The 20,751-nt window shown below is 47.0% G+C and overlaps 1 protein-coding gene across 1 annotated transcript in view; it reads left to right on the forward strand.

The window, feature by feature from the left end:
* Positions 1–726: 726 nt before the first annotated feature.
* The window catches only part of LOC146171939 (transmembrane protein 117-like), a 438,815-nt gene continuing 418,790 nt past the window's right edge, over positions 727–20,751 (forward strand). Inside the window, exon 1 of the mRNA XM_084586209.1 lies at positions 727–769. Coding sequence (XP_084442335.1) covers positions 727–769 — 43 coding nt within the window. The remainder of the gene's footprint in view (positions 770–20,751) is intronic.

The raw sequence follows: 20,751 nt of genomic DNA on the forward strand, positions 1-20,751 counted from the left end.
CTTAACAAGTGCCTAACGAAGGTGTTCCTAGCGCATGGTGAAATCACGCGCGCGGCATTTTCGAGTATATAAATGAAATACCATGCGCCGGGCGGTATCAAAAAAAAAAAAAAAAAAAACACGCACGCCCTGCCGAGAACGGCCCTTTTCTTTTTCAAGATTTCCCCGCTAAAAAATACTCCTCGCGATTACTCAAAGCAGCTCAAAGCCACACCGCAAAACGACGGGTAGGGACAGGCTCAAAAACGCCTCGCAGAACTGAAACGACTGCGCCGCTCAGCTGCCTCGGCATTCCGCTGTTCCACCGAGGCGACGGTGGCGCCATACAACGGGCGCCCGGTTCCTTATTGAGTGCTTTGTTGCTGACTTTACGTCACGCATGGCTGTTTGCAGAGGAGTTTACTGTCACTCAAATTCTGCCCTGTCAGCAGCAGGTTATCAGCTTTTTGTGTCAGCATCCCAAGTTCTTCCCAAGAATGCATCATTCATGCCTGGAGTTGCCTTTTGTGTAAATGCATTTACAACCTTTATTCTGATAAGTGAAGACACAGGGGTTATGAACTGTAAGCTGCTTAATGGGGAAGCTGAATTGAGCATTACTGAATCAGTGCTTGAGGGACCTTGGTGCTGCAGGGTTTTAGCAAAAGGTCCAAAAATAGCTGGAATAATATGATGATTCTCTCTCTGCAGGTCGGGAGCAGCACGACACTGCTGGCCATGTGTAGGATGGAATGGCCGCCACCCACTGACCAGCCCTCGGGGGGTCAAGGTGAGACATCTACTTATTAACCCAGCGAGTGGGGACAAAAGAGAACATCCTCTGCTGTTGTGTCCTCATTTCATGGTTACTCGTGGCCAAATGAGCAGTTGGGATTTTAATTCAGCATCGTCTTGCTGAAGTGACATTGTATTCCATGATGTCGGTACCAAGTTTCTGTGAAGGAACTTCCCTTTGCAGCAGCTGCACACAACACAGATGGATAATTACTCCCTTATTAAAAATGCATGATTTTTGTTTTTCAGAATTGCTCGTTATATTTTAATGCGGGCACATGACAACCAGATTTTGAACATAAAGCATTTATTTCATCTTGTTCCTCGAGTACTAAGCTATAAGCTTGAAAATTTCAGCTTCTAATGAGTAATTACTCCTTCAGGTCTCTCTCGCATTGGACCAATACTGGCTCAGCATCTGAAATATGGCACAAATGTGCTAAACAGATGTAGGACCTATAAGCTGGCACACCTATGCTGCTGGTCTTTCAGTTTCAAACCAATGATTATATATATCCCTATTGACTGGCTGTTCTATATTGGCAACTCGAACCATATCTGTCGTTTATCGTCAAGTCAAGCCTACCTACTGGCATGTATAATGTTAGTATCGGGATTTATTGGTTTCATGTTTTCTTCCCAATTCGTTGCTTGGAGGCATTCGCATGCATGGAGCTGTTTGTGTAACACATTGAAAAAGTGCACTGAGGACAAGTAAACCAGAAATATGTATTGTGAATGAGATTTCTTTATTAGTAATAAAGGAGTGCACCAGAGGTTTGAGTAAGATCTGGTGCGTAAGTTGTGACACTGGAGGGTCCAGTTGCATTGTGTAGGGTAAGCATCATCCGTTGCTGGTGAGTGTGGGGTTTTCAAAAGGTGGCACTGGTATTGTCGCAGAGCAGGGCAATGGGCTAAACTGTGGGCAGATGCTGTCTGAGAAAGCAACTCAACCAGATTTCTTCGGTCTCTCTCGCAACCTTGCCGGACGGGTATTATATGCTCAATCATCCTCTTTCGCAGTGAAGTTACCAAGCTTATAGTCAGACTACCAGGAGTAGTTTTTTGTGCTTTGGCATTATAAGCCAGCACTGCATGGAAAGAATGATTAAAACATGAGAAGCTCGTAGTTCGGTATCATCATCATCAGCCTGATTATACCCACTGCAGGGCGAGGGCCTCTCCCATATTTCTCCACTTAACCCGGTCGTAGTTCGGTAAGCAGCAAGGAAAGCTCATTTCATGCAAAAAAGATGACCTCTTGGGCTGCATATTGTCACGTAGGGGTGAGAAGGTCGACGACACAAATGAAGGGTCGATGATTGCACTGAAGAAACTCTTTATTGGGCTGACTTGCGCCCGCAAAAGAACTAAGCAACTCGGCGGCGGCGATAGCAACAAATGTGCTCGTCGGTCGTCGGACAAAGAATGCCTGTCACACTCGTCAACGCTCAATGTAAAGGCTGCACAGAACAATCTAGATAACGTCGCAAACAGCTACCAGCACGGGCTGGAACATTGTGGAAAGACACCCGAGTGGCCGGAACCTTCGAGACAGATCTCGGTGCATCTTGCGCTACAACAAAACTGATAAACGTGTGACTCGCGACATCGAGCATTAACAAACAAAGATTACGGAACTGATACGCGGTCCAGAATCAGAGTGATAAGCCTGTATGCCGGCGGCTGTTAAAAAACAACAAATACAGTTTTCAAGAATTCGCGGCAATATGAAAATCATGCACGTGTGGTTTTAGAAAACATGCCGCAGGTTTCATTCCTGCTTTATTTCCCTAATGCGAAAAATGGAGTGTTTTCTGGCTCTAGAGCGAGCCATATAAAAACACTAATGGCATGTACAAAGCGCTGGCCAATAATAAAAAAAAAAAAACTGTTATAAGCTGAAGTGAAATACTACTCATCATCTGCTACTGCTCCTAACAGCTTCCAAGTGGCTTGTTTTCTTTCTCCCCATGTTTCGTCACGATAGCAATGCTCAAGGTATTGGATTGCCGGAGCATAATTGCAAATTGTGCTGACCTTGAAAGCAGAATTTACGATCAGAGGGGCATTGCAAGCAAAAAGAAATGAAGCCTTCATGCAGAAATGGATCAGTCTAAATATTTTTTATTCACCAGGGTAGAATGAAACGGAACCTGAGCAAAAGTAGCGCACGCACTGACCTAAGAGAAAAATAATAATAAGTTGAAAAAAGATGCGAAAGAAATGGGAGGTCACGGTTGCTTTGAACCTAAGAAGGGCACCTCTCATTTAGACAAGGAAATGGGCGGTGTACTAACACAGTTATCTTGCAAGGCAGCAATCTGTACAGCTTCCGCAGTTTCGTGAGTTAGCTTATCTCTACTCTTGGCAACGACTGAGCATTTATAAAAAAAAAAAGCACGCACTGGCAATCTTTGCAATGCAAAGCTAGATTGCTGCCGGTATGTCTTCATGTTGTGCTCCCGAAGACTTTCGTTCAGGCACCAAGATACTGCTTGCCACAAGAGAGAGGAATATTGTACACAATGCCCTCAGCAAATCTTACTGCTGCTTTTGGGAGGGATGTGTGGAGGGCAGGGATCACACTGACTTTCTCTGGGGCTGGAAACACCACGTGAACGTTTGCCTTCTTTCCTGTTTTCTGGAGATTGTGTGCGAGACAGTGGATGTAAGGAATAACAGCGAACTTGCTCTTCGTTTCTTCTGTGGTGTCACGTTTTTTCTGGAGTTTCTTTTTCAGGAGCTTTTCAGCGACTGATCCTTAGGGTACTCTGCTTCGACGAACCTTGTGAGTTTTTCATGAAAGATGTGCACTGGTGGGGGCATCAAAGGCGTTTTCCATGCAGAGGTTAATAATGCCTCGTTTCACGTGCTGGTGAATAGCACCAGCATACGTCCTTGAGCTGAATATCAAGAAATCTTATCTCTGAGTCAGTAGGCATTTTGCTAGTCAATAGCAGCGGGTAAAAATGGTAAAAATGGCTGATGTAACTGCCTCGATGGTGTGCATTCAACCAGGAAGACCATCCACAAATCTGGAGATTCTAATCACACAAGAGTCGCTCTTGGAGGGCCAAGGTTTGGTGCGACGCGCGCGCCCCTCGCGGCGGGAAGAATAGTTTGGTAGGGAGACGTGCGCCCGGCCGTGCAGCGGAGACGCGGCGGATCTGCTGTGCGTGGGGCGCATTCGCCGTTTGTCCTTTCGATTGGCGGCATTCTATGGTCACAAATGAATTGCTAGGTTGCAGTCCTTGGATTGCTGCTGTTGCACACATTTTCACTGGCCTGATAAAATATTTTTCGCGTCACCGAAGGCAGCTATTCGCACTTAGCGTCGCTTCGTAAAGCTTATGCTTAAAGGGCCACTGTCCAGGGCCTTTTAAGCAAAGGAGCTGTTAAGTGCGCGCGCCCTGACCGTGGGCAGAAAGAACGAACGAATAGAAAGGCTGCGACGCATGTGTGTTGGCGTTTGTGTGTATGTGCGTGCCTGTGTGCAAGCGGAGCGGCCGTGGCTAACGCCTCCCTGTGAAAGGTCCGAACTTAGGAGGAAGCCTGCGGGCTGGCGCCGCACGGACGACCAGCGATGTCGGCCGAAGAAAAGCGTCGCTCCCGAGAGGACACCCGATCCTCCCTCAACCACCCCCAGCCGTGCCAGCGAGTTGTTTCCCAGGAATTCGGAGGAGAGCTTGAAACTGCTGCTACGCTGACGCCAGACGACGGGGGAAGAGCAGAACCCGGAGAGGGGGAGAAGCTTCGAGGAATCCGAGCGACGCGGCAAACGGGAGACTCGTTTCGGGTGCCGTGACGAGAGGCCGCACCCTGACTGAAGTGAAGTTGTGCTGCAATTTGTATATAGTGTGAATAAATTCTGTATTCTGCGATTAGAGTGAATTCCTGTCCAGGTTAATCGGGAAAGGAATGAAAATTTGAAGAAAAGAAGAAGAAGGAAAGAACCTGATATTTAACTGGAGCCCAGTGTTTCGATCAGGTACCAGGATAGTCTGAGCAAAATGCTACAGTGACACGCGCGCCGCAAAGCAACGAAAGTACAAATCAAAGCTCTCTCATGCTCTCCTTCGGGAAGCCAGCTTCCCCGTTTCCTGCGCTCTCCCGTCGAGCCACAGTTACGACGTACTTCCAGATAACGACGTCCATTGATCCAGGTCTCGCTGACTGACGGGAGAAGGATGGGTGTCTACCGCTCGCTGCGCGCTTTTCCCTCGCCACGGCCAGACTGAATCGAGCGGCGCGCGCCCCTTCGGCCGTTTTTTTTTTTCGCGCTCGCGGAGTGCCACGCCTCACCTCCCGCCAAACGCAGAGGGGGAAAGGGAATTTGTCTTGCGGAGGCTAGACGACCTCGGGTAGCAGAGTGAAAAACCTTTGCGAGGGAACGGAACGAGAGAAGCATGACAGAATCGGGTGATTGCGGTGGCTGTAACTGCGTTATTAGTTTCTCTTTTCAAAAACATTTTTGCGGCCTTGCGTTCAAGGGGCGAAGTCTCACAGTCACCGGGGAAGAAAATATTTTCGACCAGAGGGTGGACAGTGGGCCTTTAAACGGTCCTTCCCTGGACAGTGGCCCTTTAACAAGTGAAGCGACGCTAAGTGCGAATCGCTGCCTTCCAACGAGCAGTGAGCTGGCAATCATGCCCGGATATTGCTGCGTTCAGATTTACCGCGAAGCATTTTTCCCGAAAGAAGACAGACTATACCTTCACCTGGATTAGCATCCTTTCTCAACCCGCAAAAAAAAAAAAAATATTTAAAGAAATTGGGCAACTCATAGGCATCAGCGCTACTGGGACCGCCGTGCGCGCCCAGTGGGCCGTGCTCGTGGATGCAGTTGTTCATTGCATAATTTTTATTTATGCTGTCCTGTGGTTTATATTTCCCTGTCTACGATAGCTTGCATAAGCGCCAGTACAATGCAGAGAGTAATAAACAGGAATGGCGCATTTACTACGTCTTTGTCTTGGTAACTTTTGTTCTTGCTTGCTTGCTTTCATTACTTTTTTCCTACCTCTTAGCTCGTTCTTTGTTTTTTCTTCCGACACCCTTTCCTTCCACGCTTATGCCGCTGCTTTCCTTCTCCTCTTGGGCGGCTTCCTTTATCCATCCCCCACCCTGACGTTTTTTTTTTCTTGCCATCCTTTGCTGTCTGCTTCGCCCTCCTCTATAAATGTGGTTCATAAAGCCCTGTCTGCCATTCCATACGCTTTATTCATTGAGTTTGGTTAATGACATTTTGGTGTCTGCTGAGCTGTTGAACCTCGAATGATGAGCTGTTTCTCAATGCGATACTGCGCAATCGAGACTATAGCAAAAAATAAGTAAAAAATTTTGTTTTTACTTATTCGTGGACGCTCTGAACAGATCTTGCATTCATTACATGCCATCCTGCTCCAAACAAGTTGTCGAGCGGCTGGCTGCCACCTGTTACCTTCCCCTGTCAAAACATAATTTTATGGCAGAGTACCGTTAAAGAGGCATTAAGGATAGTTAAAAAAAGAAAACTAGGATTCAAGTCTGGATTAGGCAGGACGTTCTTTCACCGAAAAAGAAAATAAGCATGCTACAATTCTGACAGAGAGGAAGACATGCACGTGTATTAGAAACTGTAGATCGCTTGTGCAGTGCTCTAAGAGAGTTTCTATTCTCATAGCTGTGTCGCTGTATCAGCGACCGCGTGCCATCCTTTCCTTTATCGTCGAGAAAAATGGCAACTGCCTCATCAGAAAACAGCTAAAGCTCTTCAAAATCCGTCTGCGTAATATAAGTGCCTGCGGCATCTTCAGGCCTCGGTAATCGCGTTCTCGAGTTTTCGGGCTTGTCGCCTATTATTTTTAAGGCTTTTTTCTCTTCTTCGACTACAGCTTCATTCATTCCTATTCTCCTCCCACACGGCCAAATACGCTGTAGCATAGCCTCCTTTATACTCTGTGCCTGTCAACGCGCCGTCGAGTAAAGTTGCGCGGTCCCCTCGCTGAGGGCGCCGCTGACGTAGGGGTCGAGGCGCACGGGTACGAATGTCGGCGCGGGGCGGGAGCGCTGTTATTCGCTAGCGGGATAACTGTTCCTAAGCATGAGTCATTCATATTCAGCATATTTACTTGAAAGGCCGACATCCACTAAGCATAACAAGTGATCATGATACTTGTTAGGCAATAACACCAACGCTATATGACATTTTACGTCAGGAAGTTTCAAGAAATTGCGCATAGCTCGAAAAACTGCATGACTGCTCCGCTAGCACCAATTGTAATAGAAAAATTACAATGCTAGTCTACGCTGCAATAAAACAAAATTTAAGAAGAAAGGCACCAGCATTTATTTACACATTTCAAAACAGCAATTGAGCTTCAAGAGTACCATGTAGAAGTGGTGTGATGAATAGCCGCCACAAGTAGGGAAAAAAGTTCACGGTGACTGCTGTCACTGATAACACTTCAGAAGCCAGCTTGATTTACAGATGATTGGAACAACTGCATCACAGTATGCCATTGAGATCTGTAAGGAGAACAATTTTGGTATCAGCTGTTACTTTCATATCTACAGCGCGATAAACGGGACAAGAGAACACAATAACGACAAACACAGCGCTGTTCGTTTATCGCGCTGTAGATATGGAACATCGTCACCAACTCGCCCAACAACTGACCTTGTTACTTTCAATGATTCAGCGCGTCGTACAAACGTTTTTTTTTTAACTAGAAAAACAAGGAAAGACAAATATACGCGTTGCATCTTTCTGTTTCGATCACTCCAAAATAATCTTCACAATAGGCAAAGCTCGTGTTTTTATTTTTTCACAGAATTGCGCAGCTAGCGAAACAAAAAATACTGCGCTGGAGCACATGTAACATATCACACAGACGAGCTAACCAGGGAAGAAGTTCGCATCGCAGTCCAGAAAATACACGTGCACATTTAATATTATTATTACCTTACTGACGCGTAATAAACACACTTCTGGTGCTGTCACTATTTCTCACAGGCCTTAATGGCTTTGCAAGATTTGGTTTAACTCACTTTAAAGTAGCCATCTTCACAATAGGTAAATCTTGTGTTTCTATTTTATCACAAACTTTCGTAATTACCGTATATTGCAAAAAAAAAAAAAGCTTCGCAGGAGCACACTAACACACTGCAAATTGTGAGCGCTGCGACGGAGAACAACAACGAGAGGGTAATGACAAGGACGTTGTTGTTGTTCTCCGTCGTTGTTCTCTCGTTGTTGTTCTCCGTTTGTTCTCGTTGTAGCTCAACTTTTCGTATTACTAACACACTACGCACACGAGCTAGGCAGGGAAGCAATTAGCATTGCAGTCCAGAAAGCAATGGTGCGCATCTAACATTACTATTGCAGTTTTGACGCCTGATAAACACATTGGCGCTGTCACTATTTTTTACAAGCCTCAAAGCAGCTGAATACTACGCAGCGATCGCCGGAAGGACAAAGCAAAGCTGGCACTTACCTGTTGGTGCAGTGCTGTATTCCTGCAGCACCCGAAGGCAGAGAAAAGTAGAAGCATGACCTTGCACACAGCAGAACAGTCCACGAAACAGCGAGAAAGCGGCAGCGCGTGGCTATCCGGACCGCTTTGCAACACGGCGCACCCGGCACACTCACGGCGCACCCGGCACTCGCCTCATAGAGAAAGAGATTGGTAAAGAGCGGTCACTCGGCAAAAACTGGCCCCAGGTAATGACGCGCGACTTTTTGCGCTGCCGCCGATTGATGGATGGCGGCACCAACGTGCGCATGCGCGGACGCGCGCGCGACGGCACTCGCTGCAGCGGTAGCCCGCCGGAGCAGACGACAAGAAGTTGTCAAAGGGCGCGGTTGTGTGCTCGTGCCTCACCGCGCTTGTGCGGCACAGACCTCTCGTGGACTGCTGCTCAGAACGACAGCGGTTGGAAACGACGCCAAGGTGAGCAACGTTTTTTGCTTAACTACGCTGCATTTCAAGCAGTTTACGCTGACCATGTCGGCCGGTGTCAATAAGTTTCGCAGCTCGTGAACAGGCGCGCCGGCTGTTCAGGCACAGTTCATTACGCCGCAACTCTGGCGGTTCCCAACCACAGCGAGGTGTAATATGTTGTGTTCCCGGGAAGCAGCTTCATTTCGAACAGTTTAGCTCGTCACGCTTGACAAAGTGGCATGTGAAGGCACCAAGGCACGCCGTTGCGCCAAAATGGCATGTTCGCCGGCCGGTGCGGCCATGCTGACGCAGTTTGCCGAACGGCTATAGTTTTGCTAAGTGTCGCGTTTAGCAGAGCAACGGTAAAGTGAGAAACGTTTCATTCTTGACTTTCTTGTTAAACTACGCAGTATTTCAGGCAGTGTAGCTCAGTGCGGCGGTCTGCGCTTCACAAAGACGCACGTGAAGGGCAGCCAACAGGCATGACAAGGCGCTCGCCAATATGGCTCGCCGGCCGCGATGACATGTGACCTGGCGTGAGGTTTTGCGAACGGCTAGTTTTGCGTGGTGTCGCGTTTAACAGGGCAACCGCAAGGTGAAAAATGTTTCATTCTTGTAAAACTGCGAGGCATTTCGGGCAGTTTAGCTCAGCGCGGTGGTCTGCGCTTCACAAAGTGGCGTATGAAAGGCAAGCCAACATGGCGTGCTCGCCGGCCGCGGTGAGGCCAGTCCGCGGTTTTGCGAACGGCTACTTTTGCGTGGTGTCGCGTTACATTTAACGGGACAACGTTAAAGTGAAAAATGTTTTATTATGCGGCAAGCTTCATTGCCTCAGCTGTTCAGTGCTCTTGAGGAATATTGTTAGATTAGTGGCTGTTATTTCACGCTCTGTCGAAATGCATTTTCAGATAGGTTAGGTTAGCCTGCATTTCCTGACCTCTACGTTGCAAGAGTAGCTTTTGTATCAATTTTACGAATCACAGCTTTTCTGTTCTGGACCATAACTGCTGCTCACAAAGTCTTCAGTACGCACCGACATGCACAGAGGAGTGCGCGGTGCAGTGGCCTTACATTTCATTGCAACCTTCTGCATCATGTTCATTCCTTTTCCAACAGCACCGAATGAACCCACGGACTACAGCCGAAGCACGGCAGATGCGACGAGTGAATGGTGTGGCCTTCCCTCAAGCGTCAGTACTCCTCTCTGCCCTGGACAATACAAGTTACCCTTGCTAAGGTAGCCACTACTGGGACTGTGTAGTTTATGTATAATGCCCGTTTTGTTACATATCATTTGCAATAACTCGGAAATCAGTTATGCTATTTTTGTCTCTACCCAAGTGCTGTTTCTCACCTTGAGTATTTTTATTTTCTGTATTGTGCACATCGCCTAATGTGAGTAAAGTATTGTCAGTGCATCCGTCTACATCTGTTGCATCTCGTGTTTTATATGCAGCAAAATAAATTCATTTCACAAAGCACTTGGCGTCTTTTCTGCAATACTGTTTTGCAAAGGCTGTGGCGCAGCTGCGTTGATGGCCGGTTTAGAGAACTGGGAATCTATTTTTCCTGTTGTTATGCATGCTGAAAATAAATAGAAACACTAGCAGATTATTTAAAACCAAAATAATGCGCCAAAAGGGTAGGGAAAGGCGCAGCGCATGGCTAGCATTCAAATCGCGCGCCTTTCAGCAAGACCGGAAGTAGTTGCCGGCGGCCGCTTGGCGCACTACAGTCAAATGGGCCGCTGGGCCCTATGGGAGTGTCCGCTCTTTACCAATCTCTTTCTCTATGCTCGCCTGGCGAAGGTGGCCCTACGTCGCCAACGCCATCTCTCGGCAGCCAGCGGCGTAACTTGTCAACGGAGGAGGAACGGCGGCGACGGCCGCGGAGCGCGGAGTTGACAGGTACAGAGTGTATAAAGGAGGCTATGGCTGTAGTGAGTCTCGGCAGGCTGGAGCTTCCGAGAAAAGAAACCCAGTGGGTGCCACTCGGAGTCGATCTGCTGCTGGAGAACCGCACCAATGGCCACGCTAGAAGCATCCACCATGATGCGAGTGGGCGCGGAAGTCCTAGGGTGGATGAGGACGACTGAATCGGCGAGGGCTTGTTTTGCAGCCGTGAAAGCGGCTGTAGGCTTCGGGAGACCAGGAAATCGCGGAGGACTTGGTGGTGCGGAGAAGGTCAGTCAGGGGGTGAAGAAGCTCGGCGCAGTGCGGAATAAAGCGCCATGAAAAATTCACTAGGCCCAGGAACTCACGGAACTTGCGTAGGGTAGTGGGCACTAGAAAGTCCTTAACAGCCTGGACGTGAGAAGGCAATGGACGAATTCCCTGCGCCGAGATGTGGTGACCGAAGAACTCGAGCTTAGAAGAGCCGAAAACACGTTTCTGGGCATTGACGACCAAGCCAAACTCTTGGAGGCGTTGAAAGAGTTCCCGGAGGTGACGCTCGTGATCCTGGGGAGAGCGACTCGCGACGAGGATGTCGTCGATGTAGGCAAATACGGCCGGGAGTCCACGTGTCACTTCAGCAATGAATCTTCGGAAAGATTGAGCTGCGTTGCGTAGCCCAAATGGCATGCGCACGTACTCAAACAGTCCGCAGGGTGTAGTGATGGCCGTCTTCGGAATATCGGCCGGCTCAACAGGGATTTGGTGGTACGCCTTGACAAGGTCCACTTTACTGAAGATCTTGCAGCTTTCCAGATGTCCAGTGAAGTCTTGGATGTGTGGAAGGGAATAGCTGTCGTGGACCATGTGAGCGTTGAGAGCCCGGTAGTCGTCGCACGGACGCCAGTCACCCGGTTCTTTCTTGGGCACCAGATGCAGTGGTGAGGCCCAAGCGCTGGATGAAGGGCGAATAATACCGAGCTTGAGCATCAAATTCCCGTTTTGCAATAGCCAGACGCTCACCGAAGAGGCGGTGCGGACAAGCTGAGACAGGTGGACCACGCGTGACAATGTGGTGGGTTATACCGTGATTGGGTGGCTGATGGAGATTACAAGGCCTCGTGACCTCGGAAAAGTCTGCGAGGACTTGGGCGTACTGGCATGACGGAATCAGAGTTCGGATGCCAGTGGAAGCGACAGCCGATATAACGCCAGTGATGGAAAGGCGCGTTTTACTGTCGATGAGACGATGGCGATGCATGCTGACGTCCAGATCAAAGTGCGCCAGGAAGTCGGATCCGAGGATGGCTTGGTGCACATCAGCGACGATGAAGACCCATCGAAATGTGCGCCGCTGGCCAATGTCCAGAGTGAGGGATCGGAGACCATACGTTGCGATGGAGGTTGAGTTGGCCGCACGGAGAATAGGTCCCTGCGACTTGGAAGCATGGTCGGCCTTGGAGGACGGCAGTACGCTGACCTCGGCACCAATGTTGACGAGGAATCGCAGGCCAGAAATGCGGTCCATGACGACGAAAAGGTGGCCAGGTTGAAGAGCGAGGTCACACGCCGACGTCAATGCATGATCTCGCTCCGCGTTTCCCGACCAGTTGCATGGTGGAGTGCACAGGCGGGCGCGGTGCTGGAAAGTTCGGTGATGCCAGCAGAGACGCGGACTGCGAGGATTGGACGACTGCGGACCGCTCGGCAAAGACGAATGGTGACAAGGTGTTGAGGAGAAACCATGCTGGGCATGAGAGGACGTCCGAAGGGCCTCGATAGAAGCGGCCAGCTTATCGATTCGGGCCTCTAACGGTGAAATGACGGAGGTCTCCGGTGCAGAAGGGAGGGCAGCGACGGAAGGAGAAGTCGCGTCGTGGACTTGATCAGCGAGCTGGGCGAGGCGGTCAAGGGTCAAGTCCCCCGCAGCAGCCAAGATGAGGCGGGTAGACTGCGGCAATCGTTGAAGCAAGAGCTGCCTCAACAGTGCGCCATTTGAGTCGACGTTGCTTTCGCCCAGGAGCTGCCGCGTGCTAGTGAGTAGCTGGAAAGGACGGCGGTCTCCAAGCTCTTCGTAGGTGAGGAGCTGCTGGAGGCGCGCACTCTCGGACGCCGTGGTGCGGTCCAGAAGGCCCTGCTTTAGTCGCTGGTACGGGGCATCGCCCAAGGATCCAGCGATAATGTCCGCCACCTGTTGAGCCACTTCAGGAGGCAGGTGGGAAAGTAAATGTCCGAGATGCCTCGAGGTGATGTGGTGCGGATGGAACATGGCTTCCACTTGGGCGAACCAGATCTGCGGACACTTGGGCCAGAATGTTGGTAGGCGGAGCTGGAGGGCTGCGACGTCCCGTTGGCGCAAGGTAGCGTCAGGCGAAAGGTGCCTGAGGGTGGTAGGCTGGGGTCGGTCATTTCTTAGGTCGGATTCACCACTGTTGCGATGGAGCATCAGAGCAAGATGACCAGCGTGGTAGGCTTCTCATTCTGAACAGCCCGTGCCGTGCCTGCGCTCCGAGCACGCGCTGTTCATCTTTATTTTCCTCTAACACTGATCTCAGCGCCGCCGCTTCATAGCAGGCGCTATATGCCTACTGACTCAGAGATAGCAACGAACTACTGAAAAAGATTCTGAAAGAACAAGCAAAAACAAACAAAACTTTGCAGGAGTTAGTTACAAACCTAAAACATGTCGAAAGAACGGTCGATAACATGAGGTTGAGAATTGAAACAATTGAAAACGACTTAGGTCGGTTGAAGAAATGCGAAGAAAGACTGGATGAAAGTGAAAAACTGTACAGAAGTACGAACAAACACATTCACGGTATAACAGCAAAAATAGATGACTTAGAAAACCGAAGTCGACGCAACAACTTAGTGATTTACGGTGTGACTGAGGAACCAGAGGAAGACGCAAAATCGCTTGAGGAACACGTTAAGCAAGAAATCTTCAGAGACAAGCTAGGCATGGAAGTGAAATCGGCCGAAAGAATTCACAGGATAGGTAAACCTAAAGGCAAAACACCACGTCCAGTCATAGTTCGTTTCTTCAATTCCGCAGAGAAAACGCATATTATGTCAAGCTGTTTCAAACTAAAAGGCTCTAACATTTCCATATCTGAAGATTTTTCAAAAAGGGTACGAGACTTACGCACTAAGCTATGGCGCTCATAGGAGCGCGAGAGGGCGGCTGGGGCGAAGGTTTCGCTGTCCTTTGACAAGCTAAAGGTCAATGGCAAGGTTTTCATTTGGGATGAAACACAACAAGCCAGGGTCGAAATAACAAGAAGGGCCGATGATGCAGGGCACACCCAGCCTAACTCAAATTCAGGAGCAGCAAGCTCGACAAGCAATCATATCTGACCAACCAAAACCAAAACGCTAAGAATCCTGTCATTCAATGCTAGAAGTATAGTAAATAAGTTGGGTCACCTCGAGCAGCTAATTCTGGGACACCATCCTCACATTATAATTATAACAGAAACATGGTTACAAGCAGAGGTACGTGATTCGGAAGTTGTCCCATCAACATATAAATTGCTACGTAAAGATAGGGGTTCACGAGGGGGCGGTGTAGCTATAGCTATTAAAAACAACATAAAATATTCAGTCCTGAAGGGGTGCAAAATAACACATTCCGGTAAATATATTACTGGGAGGCGTGTATCGACCCCCAAACGCCCAGCCAGATTATCTTGAAAAAATGAACGATTATCTGTCCCAGCACACTAACTCTAGATCTAAGTTGATTTTATCAGGGGACTTTAACTTGCCAGGGATAAATTGGGCGGACTTTTCACACGACGGAAAAAATGCCCAAAGCGCGGAAACACTTTTATTTACAGCATTTAGTTTTTCCTTAGATCAGCTGGTTACCGAGAACACCCGAGTTCTGTCGTCTTCCTCTTCACTCCTTGATTTAATTTTTGTTAGCAGTACACTTCCAGGGTGTTCAGTGCGTATTGAAGACGGCATATCTGACCACAAACTGCTAGTACTGTCATGCCCCATATCAGTCACTCGCAAAAAGAAGAAAACACTGCCAACCTTTGTCAAAGACTATGAGCGTGCAGATGATCCTGCAATTCTAAGTGCACTTGAGAATAGCTTTGCCGAATTCAGCGCACTGACCAATGTGCGTGAACTGTGGTCCTGTTTCAAGAACATTGTAAATACTTGCGAAAATAGATATGTTCCGCTTAAAAAAAAAACGCATAAACATGGAGTACCCGTGGATAACGCGCGAGATAATTCAACTTAAAAGAAAAATAAAACGACGGCGAAAAAAAGGAAACAAAACTGACATTGCAAGTCTTGTTAACTGCTTAAAGACCAAAGTCCGAGATGCAAAAACTCGCTTCTTTGATTTCACCCTGCCTTCCTTCATGGCCCACAACCCTCATAAGTTTTGGCGGTACTTATCTGAAGAGCAGTCAACTAGTTCCATCATTACAGATTTCGGCGACACCATAAGTAAACCTGATGATATTGCAAATGAATTCAATAAGTTTTTTCAGTCCGTTTTCACCAGAAGAGCCTCTCACGCTTCTCTACCTGCATACACAATCAAGGAACCCATGACAGAAATAATCATTAGTGAAGCAGGAATCCTTTCTCTTTTACAAACACTTGACACAAAAAATCTCCGGGTCCTGATTCCATCTCGAACACATTTTTAGCCCGATACGCTGACTGGGTGTCTAAATACCTGCATAAAATTTACGCAACATCTTTACAAACACTCGTAGTTCCCGATGACTGGCGCTGTGCCAAAATAATTCCCATACACAAATCAGGTTCTAAAACTGAACTGAATGATTATCGTCCGATATCATTAACAAGCACAAGTTGTAAAATGATGGAACACATTATTTTTAAAGCCATAATCTCATATCTAGAAAATAATAACCTCATTTATGAAAAACAGCATGGTTTCAGAACAGGGCTTTCAACAGTAACGCAGCTTGCCGAAATTACTAATGACATTGCTAGCACAATTAATGAAGGCAACCAGATAGATGCTATATTCTTAGACTTCTCTAAAGCGTTCGATGTTGTTCCTCACGATGACCTTATAACAAAATCTTTTGGCATTGATCGCAACATTATTTCATGGATATCCTGCTATTTGCAGAACAGAAAACAATGTGTTAAAATAGGTGAATACGTTTCGCAGAACCTGGATGTGTATTCGGGTGTAATCAGTTCTCGCGCCTCTTTTGTTCCTCATTTATATAAATGATATTCATTCCTGTGTTAGTTCATCGATCCAACTTCGCCTTTTTGCAGACGATTGTGTCGTATATATAGCTGTAAAAAAATCAGACGATCAAATTCTCCTCAACAATTCCCTACAATCAATCCACGCTTGGTGTATGACCTGGGGAATGAAACTTAACGCAGATAAGACCAAAAGCATCACATTCACTAATAAGAAGCAGCCTCTAAGTTTTACATACACACTTGGTGACACACAGGTTAAAAAATATGATCAGGTGAAGTATCTGGGACTCATCCTAACATCTAACCTGCGCTGGGAGCCCTACATCAAATCTATTTGTTCTAAAGCTGAAGGTAAACTACATTATTTAAGGAGAAAGCTCCGTAACACGCCGGCCCATATTAAACTCAATGCCTATAAAACTCTTATAAGACCAACCCTAGAATATGCAGATATAGTCTGGAGCCCCCATCAAAAAAATTTAATCAACAAATTAGAGCGCATCCAAAAACTAGCAGTGAGGTTTGTCTATTCAAAGTATTCACGCCAAATTAGCGCTACCAGTCTAATAATTCAGTCAAATTTACAAAGCCTGTCACAGCGAAGAATCATTTCAAGATTAAAGTTTTTGTTCCAACTTCTTCACGGCCACTTCAAAATAACCAATTCACAATACTTACACCCGCCTTTCAAACACTCGTCTAGAACTAACCATAGTAAAGCACTTCGTCAACCAGTCAGCCGTGTAAATATCCACAAGTACTCCCTGTTTCCAGATGCTACATCATATTGGAATAAATTACCTGAAGATGCGGTGAAGTGTACGTCCGTGGAAATGTTTCTTAATTATATCGAAAAAATTGACTTTTCTGTTTAATTCTCTCCTACACTTTCTTTGTGTGTGGATCAGAGAACATCTCTGTATTTTTTGTTTTTACTCTGTTTGAGCACAGTGATGCATTGTAAACACTCCTGCATGGGCCCGAAAAGGGCCTGCAGTATGTTCAAATAAATAAATAAATAAATAGGATTTCTTGATGTTCAGCTCAAATTCGTGCACGTATGCTGGTGCTATTCACCTCGCGCCAGCAAACCGCTTCTACGTCAGCACGTGAAACTAGGCATTATTAACCTCGGCATGGAAAAAGCCTTTGAAAACCCCACCTGTGCGCATCTAGCTTTCAGGTTCATCGAAGCAGGGTACCCTGGCAGCAATCTAGCTTTGCATTGCAAAGGTGCATGCCTCTTTTGGATAAATGCTCAGTCGTTGCCAAGAGTAGAGGTAAGCTAACTCGCGAAATTGTGGAAGCTGCTGCCTTGCAAGATAACTGTGCTAGTACACCGCCCATTTCCTTGTTTAAATGAGAGCTGGCCTTCTTGAGTTCAAAGCATCCGTGACCTCCCATTTTGTTTCGTATCTTTATTCAATTCATTATTATTGTTTTCTTATGTCAGCGCGTGCGCTACTTTTGCTCAGGTTCCGTTCGACATGGTTGTTTTTGACTTTCTTTGTCAGGCGGAAGTTAGCGCCTCTGTTGTGGTGTGTGTTCTCTTGCCTTTTGTCCGTCGTCCTGGTGTTGCTCTTCTCGTATATTTTTGGTCAAAAAGAATGAAGCTAGAGCTAACAGCATTCAATGTGCTTATCAAATATTTATTGTTCAAGAGTGACCGCGTAAGTGTAGTCTGATTAGAATAGTAAGAATAAAACAAACATCGCACAGAACAGCCCTAAAGCTGGGAAATTCTCACACACTGCAGTATTTTATTTCACAAAATCATAATGTTCTGTAAAGAAGAGGTTCCGATTAAGTGGGCAGATCACCGAGAAGGAGGAAGAGGAAATAATGCAAACACGGGGGCCAGTTGGTTGATCATTCTGTGGAATACTGCGCTACTTGATATACAGAGACAAATGGAAGACGACACACGAATGAAGCGCAAACTTACAACTATTTATTTTTATCGACAAAACACGTACATATATACAAAAGGCATTCTTGTCAAATCACAGACACATCATTCATGCATGTGATCACGCACGTTATCATTTCGACCACAACTCCGCATCTGCAGAGCTATCATATCTAGCTCCTCTTTTGTGAGAGCCACAGAAGATGTACTAACGCACGTATCTTTTTCTGCTGATTCGATTAAGAAGGCTTCTACTATTTCTCTTTCAATTCTTTCCTTTTGTTTACCTACAATTTCAGTCCTATGAAATAATGGTTTGCAGCCATTTACGCATCGCAAGCAATGTTGCGCAAGATTTCCAGGGTGGCTGATTTTCCCACAGTCATTATGATGTTCCAGGAGCCTCTTATTAACACACCTTCCCGTTTGTCCGATGTATTGTTTTCCGCACGAAATCGGGATCTTGTAAATGATTTCATCCTGACAAGGTATGAACCTTTTTTGATGTGCAATTTCACATTCTTTCCTCTTGCCACGCTTATCATGCTCATTTACTGCATTACAGAGGCTTATCAACTTTTTTGGCGCCCTAAATATCACCTTCACATTATGTTTGGTTGCTACCTTCTTTAATCCATGTGATACTTTGTGTATATACGGAATTACAACACATCGCTCTCTGTTGCTCTCTTCTCTCTGCACCTGCGTTTTCTTCGTTATGTTGTTCAGCAGCTTTTCTGCCACAGACGAAATGACACTATCTGGGAAACCACTGGCTTTCAGCCTGGTTATTTGCATGCCGATGCTTTCTGTCATTTTGTGATCGCAGGACTTCTTAATGCTCTGCAACATGCATGAGTGGGCGACGCTCCTTTTAACAAGCTTGGACTGGCTCGAATCGAATCTCATGAGGCTTTTTTCGTTTTTGGTATGATACCACCAGCATGTGTGCATGGGGGTCTCCTGTATTTGTAGATCGAGGAACCTTATCATCCCTTTATCAGGTACTTCATAGGTAAAGTCAAGCCCATTGAACTCGCCCTTGAAAAGCGCGACCATCATATCCGCGTCAACCGTACCAGATCTTCCTGTACTAAAACAAAGCAAAAAATCGTCTACGTATCGAAAGCATGCTACAACACCCCTGCTATCCAATTCCGGTTTTAGGCTGCGGTCTCCCTTTGCCATGTAAAGGTTCGAAAGGACAGGAGCCAAGCACGACCCGATACAAATGCCTCCTCGCTGTGCGTAAATTTTCCCTTCGTACAGCACATACAGGGATCTCAGATACACCCACAGTAGTTCAAGGAAGCCGCTGACGCTCGTCCCACACTCGTTCTGAAACTTCGTAGGTCCATAGCTGTCAATACATTCTTCAACTGCTGATATCGCCCCGTCTTGAGGAATTGAATAGAACATGTCTTTCACGTCTACTGACATGCACGTCACAGGATGGTCTTTCCTCAGAAAGCTGATGACTTCTTCGGAGCCTTGCACCATATATGGGTCATCACAAGTCAACTTAGACAGTTGCCCCTGCAGGTATCTAGCCACATGACATTGCCACGTATTCCTGTCTTCCACAATCATCCTGAAGGGGTTTCCTTCTTTGTGCGTCTTAATGGAAAAGAATGGCCGCAGTGTGAGCTCCTTACTTCCTTTCACATTTCCCGAAAGCTTTTCCAACCCTATTCGGGCACAGGTTTTTGCTGCTTGCAGTCTCATTTTTTTCAAGCCTTTTTCATCCACTCCCGGTTCATCGAAATTCTTTCGAATGGCTTCAATGGCTTTTCTTTCGTGGTCTTCCCGTTTCATTACTACAAAACGGCCAGTCTTATCCGAAACGTGTAGCGTAAGTGCGCGGTCTATCATGAAGTCTAAGGTTGTCTTGATTGCGTAGTCGTTCTTCTTTGTTTTGGGTAGATTTCTCACGCAGTTAACGCCTTCTGAAGCACAGGCAGATTTCTGTGGCAGAGGAACACAATTAGCAATAGTGTGGACCATCCCTAAAAGTTCCACAGTTGTGGCACGAACCGGAACTGCAAACTTAGGACCTTTGTCTAAAGTGGACTGTACCTTGCTTGGTAGAGAGCTCCCAGACAGGTTGATGTGTCCCTTGTTTTCACTTGGTCGTTGCTGCTTTCGTGGTAATGAAGCAAACGTCCTGTGCCACTTCACTTCCCCTAGGGATTCCGCGAGGTCGAAGAAGTATCGCACCATCACTCTTTTTCCTACTTCATCGAGGGTCTCCGCACATGTCGCTTCGATATGAAGACGATATAATCCAATGAGCCTCCAGCTTTCAGCACGGACAATTTTGCAGAGTCTCCGAGCCGTCTTCTCTCTAGGCGCCATGGCTCCCAGCAGTGCCTTAAGCGTGGCGCTCGTTAGGCCGTGGGTGTATCTGAGATCCCTGTATGTGCTGTACGAAGGGAAAATTTACGCACAGCGAGGAGGCATTTGTATCGGGTCGTGCTTGGCTCCTGTCCTTTCGAACCTTTACATGGCAAAGGGAGACCGCAGCCTAAAACCGGAATTGGATAGCAGGGGTGTTGTAGCATGCTTTCGATACGTAGACGATTTTTTGCTTTGTTTTAGTACAGGAAGATCTGGTACGGTTGACGCGGATATGATGGTCGCGCTTTTCAAGGGCGAGTTCAATGGGCTTGACTTTACCTATGAAGTACCTGATAAAGGGATGATAAGGTTCCTCGATCTACAAATACAGGAGACCCCCATGCACACATGCTGGTGGTATCATACCAAAAACGAAAAAAGCCTCATGAGATTCGATTCGAGCCAGTCCAAGCTTGTTAAAAGGAGCGTCGCCCACTCATGCATGTTGCAGAGCATTAAGAAGTCCTGCGATCACAAAATGACAGAAAGCATCGGCATGCAAATAACCAGGCTGAAAGCCAGTGGTTTCCCAGATAGTGTCATTTCGTCTGTGGCAGAAAAGCTGCTGAACAACATAACGAAGAAAACGCAGGTGCAGAGAGAAGAGAGCAACAGAGAGCGATGTGTTGTAATTCCG

This window comes from Amblyomma maculatum, unplaced genomic scaffold (assembly GCF_055883805.1).
Source record: "Amblyomma maculatum isolate TAMU_Amacu unplaced genomic scaffold, ASM5588380v1 scaffold_15, whole genome shotgun sequence".
NCBI classification, from domain to species: Eukaryota; Metazoa; Arthropoda; class Arachnida; order Ixodida; family Ixodidae; genus Amblyomma; species Amblyomma maculatum.